The 8,882-nt window shown below is 38.2% G+C and overlaps 1 protein-coding gene across 1 annotated transcript in view; it reads right to left on the bottom strand.

Annotated features, from left to right (window-relative positions):
* Positions 1 to 239: 239 nt before the first annotated feature.
* Positions 240 to 8,882, bottom strand: part of CLIC4 (chloride intracellular channel 4) — a 45,323-nt gene continuing 36,680 nt past the window's right edge. The window contains exons 4-5 of the mRNA XM_008053064.1: positions 4,391 to 4,572; positions 240 to 3,720 (exon numbers count right to left, since the gene is read on the bottom strand). Coding sequence (XP_008051255.1) covers positions 3,556 to 3,720; positions 4,391 to 4,572 — 347 coding nt within the window. The 3' untranslated portion in view covers positions 240 to 3,555. The remainder of the gene's footprint in view (positions 3,721 to 4,390; positions 4,573 to 8,882) is intronic.

The raw sequence follows: 8,882 nt of genomic DNA on the forward strand, positions 1-8,882 counted from the left end.
AGATGAGGTCTTGCCAAGTTGTCTAGGATGGTCTTGAATCCACAGGCTCAGGCAATCTCCTCTCACCTCAGCCTCCCAAAGTGCTGGGATTATAGGCATGAGCCACGACACCCAGTCAATAAATGTTTTTAATCGAAGTATTTTCTGCACCCACTGAGATGATCAGATGGTTTTGCTCCTTTAACATATTAATTGTGCTGACTCACTCAGAACAAAAGGAGTCTCAATTAAAAGTTTCACCCAAGTTGTTATTTATTTTCATGAGGGAGAAAAAAAAGAAACCCTTTATGATAGTGAAAATATACTTTATTTTTTTAATACAATAGCTGCCAGAAATATATTGGTGTTGATGTTCCAAAGAGAAAAGAAAATACAAGCATTCTATAATAAGCTTTCATTTATCTGCTCAAGAAATTCTAAAGAAAATACTCCAATTCTGTTCAATATTATGGCTTGAGGAGCTGGAAATTTTTTTCCATGATAAAAATATAATTTTAGTGACCCAAACCTTGATCATTTATAAAGGATGGAGTTTTTAAAAAGTTCACTTAGTAATGAATGCTTCCCTCTTTTTAAATTAAGTACTGATTATAACCAGTATAAGAAATTACTGAATCAATAAACTTGATGAAATGTATATCAAAATGTTCATGAAAAAATACATTTCTATTTCTTCTCATTTTTACTTTGTAGATATTCTCTAAATGGGTTTTGTTAAATGCACAGAAATAAAAGCTATATACACGCAACTCTGGAGAGATTCAAAACCCGACAGCAGTAAAATCAGCATGTCTAAATTCTAGAGTTGATTCTCAGTGTAAGAATGTCAGAAATATTTGTATTCAGATTGCTCAAGGGTTTAAAGATAAATTGTGAAAACCAAAGTTACCAAGAAATAAAATCTCATTTAAATTTTATCAGAAAAGTTAATAATCCTAGTAAAAGGAGGTAACAGAATTGTATAGAAAATCTCCAATACATCAAAAAAGGGACGTTACACATCAACTTAGAGTAGTAGAAAACTTTCCAACTGTTGAATTAAAAAATTTATCAGAATCTCTTGGAAAACAGTGAGACTTTCCATTTAGACTCCAATCACCTCACTGAGGTAAAACACAAAAGGTGTTTAAATGAAGGGGAGTTATTTATTAATAGAAATAAAGTCAGGTAGTTTCCATTATGTCAACTCATATACTACATGAACTGCCTGCCATGAAAACTCTTTTGTCCCAAACTTCTCAAGATTCTACAAACGTTTGATGGAGTAAAAGCCTGTTGGAGGATCATTCTTTTTACTAGCTTTTGTCCGTTTGCCAATCTCAATTTCATCTAACTTCTGTGATAAAGTAGTATTTGTCTTTCTACAGAGAAAAATAAGTCTGTCGTCATTGAAATCACAGTAAACCTGCCTTACTTGGATATTCACAAAGATAGCCAAGTGTAATCACTGGATAAATGAAAAACAATGAAGAGAATAAATAAATATCCAAAGTGAAATACTCTGAGTTTCAGAATGTGTTTTTCATCACCCCATCTGAAAGAATGGAGCTCTTCTTGTTAGCCCTCCACTCTGCACCACTGAGTCCCCCACTCACTAAAAAGAACAGACGCTCCCCGCCCTCAAATCCTTTACATACTTTAAGCTATGAGGCAAGGCTCAATACCACCTGAATGAATGCCAAGTTGCCGCTATTTAAAAAGTAGGTGAGGTGTGATGATGCCTGCCTGTGTACTGGTACAGATGGATCACTTCTTCACCCATTGAAGCTACTGCATTATAATTTCTCAATAGTAAATTGGATAGTGCTTCTTCTCAGAACAACATAAATCCTTACCCAATATTTAATTACAAAAAGATGAGTGCTCAAACTTTTGATCAGTAATAAGGGATTCTAAGAAAGGTAGTGCCAAGGAATCTCCCTGAGCCAAATGGACACAAATGGAGATTTTCTTATCTTTTTAGTCTAAGGTAAGTATGGACAGTTACAAAATGAAGTATGTTTATAAAAGGCTACTTCCATAAAGCCAGAGCTTACTACATGTTAAAGAAATATCCTTAACATTTAAAAAAACAGCCTATAAGAAACAGCCCTTCCTATACAAGTTAAGTATTTTAAAAATCACCAAAAATGTATTATGGTTACAACTATAGCCTTTGGAGTAGTAAGTACTTAGAAAGTCTTTTTTTTTTTTTTAAAGAATAAATATATAGTAAACTTTCATTTTCACCAAATTCATCCTCCCTAATTAGAGCACAAATAATTCCTGATTTAAGACTTCTAATTTAAAAAACAACAACAACCAAAAAAAACCATGTTAAGTGCTATTCCTCTATGTGGCTGGAGAAAAATTTAACGGAAGGACAAAAATTTAACTTGAGATCAGGCAAAACTGCAAGAAACACACACTCATCATAACAATTTAGTCCAAAAGGAGAGAAGAATTCTCTACACAAGGTAAACGGGGCAAAATGAGAAAGTAGGTAAACTGGGTTTTATCTTATTTTTAATATAGGATGAATAATGCACTCTTTAGCTCAACTACATTAAATATGCTTTACAAACATATTTACTTAATATTTTGACAAACCCCACCTTCATTCCTTAGGTTAATGTCTCTAAGTGTTAATTTTTACAATACTAATCATTGTACTGTTATAGCTAAATCAACTAAGTATCAACGTATGTAGTGTTGCTCAAAAGATCTACAAACAGCAAGCTCTACGCTTACCTAAAAAGGAGCTTTTTAAAATAAGGGAAGAAAGTAATCATGCTCCACATGAATGGCTCTGGGCAAAATATATCTAACAAACACGTTGAGACAGAGTGTCAGGTGCCCATCAGTTTCCCTTGTAAGGATAACTTGAGGAAGATCTAGAGAAGACTCTCCTACCCTCTAAACTTCCAGGTTCCATAGTGTCAGACGTTATATTGCTAAGAAAGATACATGCTCTGAGGCAAAAGTAAAAATCTATCTACCAAGCCAAATAGCAAAATCTGTAGTGCCTTTCTGTAGAAGGCCCCCTTCTTGGTGGTGATATTCTTTAGCACATATCCAGGATAAGTTAATCTGAAATGACATTTCTGATACAGTAGCAATCCTTTCATATACTCTTACTAAATATTACAAAATCCCCAACCACATAAATATTCCTTGTACCATGCATTATGCACTAGTTTGGGGCTGCCTGATTAAGTCATGGCTACTACTTGAACAGTTAAACATTGCCCCTCAGAAGTTCCACCATCTATACACAGTCAAGGGACACCATGGTGAGGGCTCCCGCAAGATGGCAAATGCCATGATGGACTGTCTCCAAATTAGAGAAGAGAGGGACCTGGGGGGGAGGGTAAGGGGGGATAAGAGGAATTTTAAAATAATACTGCTTAGGAGTGTATGTTTTAAGATAAAACTATATCTATCCTTGATCCTAATCTTGAATAACTGCATGTTCATGCAAAATATAATTTCTACTCTATAGGAAGAGGAGCAGTCTGTTAGGAAAAGCATATTCTTGGGAGAAGACATGAAGACATCTCTGCTATGAGTGCTGTTTTACTTGGTGAGTCTTTTGGCTACATCACTATATGCTATTTCAACCTCCTTGTCACTGGGACAGGTGTTGGTGAATTCATCCCGACTGTACGCATTAGTTAAGTATCTCCAGATGCCGGTCATGCTTTTCGGAATATCAAAGTTGCGATACTTTTTGGCCACCACCTGAAATACAAAGAGATCAGAAGTTAACTGATTTTCCATTTCTTGTAAACTAGACTTATAGCTCTAATTTTAGAGCAAATTATTAATGTTTTAAATAATGACTAAGATGGCAAGCTACTCCAGGGATTCAGAAGCATGACAGTGACTGCAAATGCCGGCCTCAAGCACCCAGAAAGATAGCCAAGAGTAATCACTGGATACTTTCAAACACACACACACACACAAATTTTAGATCTGTTTTTATCTTAGATCTTTATTGTGCAGCTAGTACTTATAACTATTCCATTGAACAAGGTGCCTAGCCCAGTGTCTCACATCATAAATACTGAATTTTTTGCCTTGAACAGAAAAGGCCAAGTGATCATAGAACAGAATTTAACGACATCAGTCAGCGTAGCAAACTCAATTCAAAGTCATCTATTATATCTTTGAATTTTTATGTAGTCAGAGAAAAAAAATTCCTTTTTCTTATATGCCCCAATTTTAAGACATAATTTTCCATTTAATTAACTGGTATTTCAACTATTACCTAAACCACATTAAGTTATTACACTATTTAGGAGTTGCTGGCCATATAGAAGATCAGAAATGTTTAAACACAAAGGCAGTGCTACCTTAGTAAATGCAGTACTAGGTCTTGGTAACGTGACATCACACCCCACAGGCCTACCTTGACAATATGCAGTTTGGGCAGCAGGTTGCAATCAGCTAATGTCATTTCATTGCCATCCAGAAATTTACGTGTAGAAAACTTAATGTCTTCCATACTATTTTCATCAATTTCATCAGGGAGGGGAGAATTCAGATATTCATCCAGTTTCTGCAGTGTTTTCAAGAGACCCCTCTCCAGTGCTGGAAGAAAGATGGGAATACTGTAAGAAGGAAAGTTAGCAAGCTCCAAAGTAGAAGCACTGTTCTTTCAGTCAACAGCTGCTAATCAAAGGCTTACCCTGACACCGAGTGACGCTGAACAAGACAGACACAACTTCTACCCTCCTAGAGCTCACTTACATGGCAGGGGGACAAACCAACTTGTTCAGTAAGTGTATAAATAAGCATGAAAGTATCAGGCAATGGTATCTGTAAAAGTTTGTTAATAACTAAGTGCCCCCCACAAGAATACACTGTGGCCCATCACAGTTGACATTTAAACTGAAAAAAATGGGTGGGAAATGGCAAGCATATTAATTCAAATCTAGGAAAGAAAATCTTTTCTTGCAGAAACAGAGATTCGCCCCCTAGTTTTAATTCTTGCACTCCAGGCATATTTGGATTTATTACCAATAAATGTGTTAAGAAACGCCAATACAAACAATTCAAGCAGAAAGCCTGGATTTTTGCACTGTCTTATAACACACAAGAAGCCAAGAATAGCACTATCTTATACAAGACACACAGAGATCAGATTAGAATTCAATTTACAATACTGAATCAAGAGCCTCTTTAGGTAAATACATTAAGATGCTATAATTGCTATGGTTCACAAAAAAGTGGGACAGAGCCATCACTGTATATCTGGAAAGTCAAAGTTAGTGGCCCTTAGGAGAAAGGAGGTGAGACCGTCATAAGAAAGGAATATGGACAGATCGATCTACTTTCCCTTACCTTTTACTTCTTAACCCACCTTGCCCTCTCACTCTTGGAAATAAACTCACTGATGACAACAGTAATTGTTCATAATAAAAGTTAAAAATCATGGGGTGATAATCTATGAGTTATAAAGCTGAATAAAGTTGGGTCCTTTAAGGAAAAAGGTGAAGTTTCACATTCTTCACCAGCAACATCAATGTGTTCTAACCCAACACCTCTTCTTCCACCCACTTGCCCCTTGGACCCTTCATGGAGGTCCAGGCAACAGATGGCAGTCTTATTAGATAAAGAGCTGCAGGCACAAAAAAGAACGGACAGACTTTAGGAGATACAAACCAACAGAGTTCAGAAACTAAAGTGAATATGGAGAAAGGGGAATAGATGTAGTCAACAAAATATAAATTGATCCCCTTTTGCATGCAAAATCTTGTTGTAAACGTTGTTAAACTCACTGCTGAACAAAACATGAAAGGTTACTATTGTCAGAGTTTAGATCCTGGGGAAGGGGGCAGAATAAAGAAGCTGGTCAACAAGCTAACAACTCCCAGGGTGAATTCTGGTGCCAATGACGGAGACCTTGACCTTCCTAGAGAAGCTGCTTGAGGGATGTGAGATGCATTCACAGTTAATATGCAGAGTCTGAGGTGCCTGTGAGACATGTGAGCAGAGACTCCCTGCACACAAGTCAAGTTTCAGTGTGACAGATGGGGTTGGAGGAGTCTATTCGGAAGTCCTGAGAACATGAACAAACACTGAAAACATGGAATAAAGGAGAGGGAGAGCCTAGGGAAAGCCAGGAGACATCATCTAAAGGACAGGTAGGAGGGAAGAAACACACCTTCAATTAATCTCAGAATTCAGGGCTGGCCAGGCCTTCAAATCCCAGCCCCACCTTTCAGCGGAGGCAGACTCCTACACACATTCTGTCACCAGACCCCTCTAGCACACAAACCACAGCTGAGTTTCACAATGGCCCCAACCAGCAGCCTTGTAGTTTATTCTCACTGTTTATCTGTAGCCTCTTTTGGATTTCCTACATACACAATTATATTGTTTCAAAATAACATATGTATTCTTTCCTTTATAATGCTCATGCCTATCATTTCTTTTTCTTGCCTTAGTGTACTGACTGAGGCCACCAAGCAAAATGCTAAACAGAAGGTTGACAGTGAGCATCCTTCTCTTGTTCCCAGTCTCAAGGTGAAATCTTTCACTGTTTTCCCATTAAGTATGATATTTGGTGTCATTTTTAAATAGATTTTTCTGTAACAAACTAACAAGTTTCTCACTATGCTTAGTTTACTTAGACTTTTTAAAAATCAATGAATATTATTTTGACTATTATATTTCATCAAATTCTTCTTCTTCTATTGAAATGGTCATACAATTTATACACATTTTTGACTTTCAATCCTCCATTTCTGAGCAAATTGTCCTTTTTAAAATACATTCTCAGTCGGGCTTGGTGGCTCAGCCTGTAATCCCGCGCCTTGGGAGGCTGAGGTGAATGGATTGCCTGAGCCTGTGGGTTTGAGACCTGCCTGGACAACTTGGTGAGACCTCATCTCTGCAATAAATAAAAAATTAGCCGGGCATGGTAGTGCACACCTGTAGTTCCAGCTACTTGGAAGGCTGAGGCAGAAGGATCGCCAAAGCCCAGCAGGTCGAGGCTGTGGTGGCCGGGAGTGGCCACTGCACTCCAGTCTGGGCAACAGAGTGAGACTCCAACTCAAAAAAAATAAAAATAAAAATAAAATAAAATAAAATACATTCTCTTGTGTGGCTTTGGCATCAAGGCTGCCCTCAAAAAGCCAGTTGAAAAGTATTCCGATGTTTCTGTTCCCTGGAAAAGTATGTACAAGTCTGAAGTTACTTCTTCCTCCAAATGCTTAGAAGAGTCCGTCAGTGAAGCCCTCTGAATCCAGAGTTTTCTTTTCTCTTTTCTTTTTTAATTGGGGTCTCACTTTGTCTCCCAGGCTGGAATGTAGTGGTATGATCATGGCTCACCACAGCCTCAAACTCCTGGGCTCAAGTGATCCTCCTTCCTCAGCCTCCCAAAGAGTTGAGGTGCACACCACCATGCCTGGCGAAATTTTTTATTTTTTTGTAGAGACAAGGTCTCACTATGTTGCCGAGGTTAGTCTTAAACTCCTGAGCTCAGAGAGCCTCCCAAAGAGCTGAGATTATACGCATAAGCCACCACACCTGGCTTGGAATTTTCTTCTTATAAGACATGATTTTAAATTATAGATATAAAACTATTCACATTTTCAACTCCTTCTTGTGACAGTTTTGATACACTGTCATTTCTGTAAATTTCTCCAAGTGTTTTCAAATACATAAGCATAACAAGTTTTAAAATAACCTCTAAAACTCATTTTAATCTGTAGTAATTCAGATCTGTAGTAATCCCTATTGTTATTCTTAATATTGACTTTTGCTGCCTTCTCTCACTTTTCCTAATTTTTCTTGTCAAAAATTTATTATTTTGTTATTTACTAGACTTTTCTTTCTTTTCTTTTCTTTTTTTTCTGAGTAGGAATCTCACTCTGATGCCCAGGCTGGAGTGCAGTGGCACACCCACGGCCACTGCAGTCATGACCTGCTGAGGTCAAGTAATCCTTCCGCCTCAGCCTTCCAAGTAGCTGGAACTACGGGCACGTGCTGACATGCCCAGCTAATTTTTTTTTTTACTTATTGTAGAGATGAGGTCTCATCAAGTTGCCCAGGCTGGTCTCAAACCCCTGGACTCAAGCCATCCTCTTGCCTCTGCTTCCCAAAGTACTGGGATTATAGGCATGAGCCACTGCAGCTGGCCTACGAGACTTTTCAAAAACTGCATTTAGCTTTGTAATCTATATCATATTTGTTTTCTATCTCACTGTACTCTGCTCTTTAGTATTTCCTTCCTTCTACTTTCTTGGGCTTAATTTGCTGATCTTTTTCTAACTAAACTCTTGGGGTAGATACTTTTATATCATCAATTTCTAGCTCTTCTTTTCTAAGATATACATTTAGAGCTAGGAATTTCCCTCCAAGTGCAGCTTGTGCCATATCTCACACATTCAGACATGTATTTCCATCATTTTATTATTCTTCAACCTGTGTGTTTAGAAATATACCGCTTGGCTGGGCTCAGTGGTTCAGCCTGTAATCCCAGCACTTTGGGAGACCAAGGTGACGTGGATTGCCTGAGCCTGCGGGTTCGAGACCAGCCCAGGTAACTTGGAAAGACCGCACCTCTATAATACATTATAAATTAGCTAGGCATGGTAACGCGCACCTGTAGTTCCAGTTACTTGGAAGGCTGAGACAGAAGGATCCCCAGAGCCCAGCAGGTCGACACTGGGGTGGCCATGAGTGTGCCACTGCACTCCAGTCTGGGTGACAGAGTGAGACTCCAACTTAAAAAAAAAAAAAAAAAAAAGCGAATGGCAGTAGTGGGAAACTGTCAGGGAAGGGGGGATAGGATTGGTAGTTGAGGGAAACTGCTAGGGGAGGGAGGGACATACCTCATCGAAAGGGTACCTGTATAATAAATGTTTGTATACCTTAACCCTGAATTGTGCCCC

The sequence above is a fragment of the Carlito syrichta genome, unplaced genomic scaffold, assembly GCF_000164805.1.
Source record: "Carlito syrichta isolate Samal-C Ts95f unplaced genomic scaffold, Tarsius_syrichta-2.0.1 Scaffold287808, whole genome shotgun sequence".
Taxonomy (NCBI): Eukaryota; Metazoa; Chordata; class Mammalia; order Primates; family Tarsiidae; genus Carlito; species Carlito syrichta.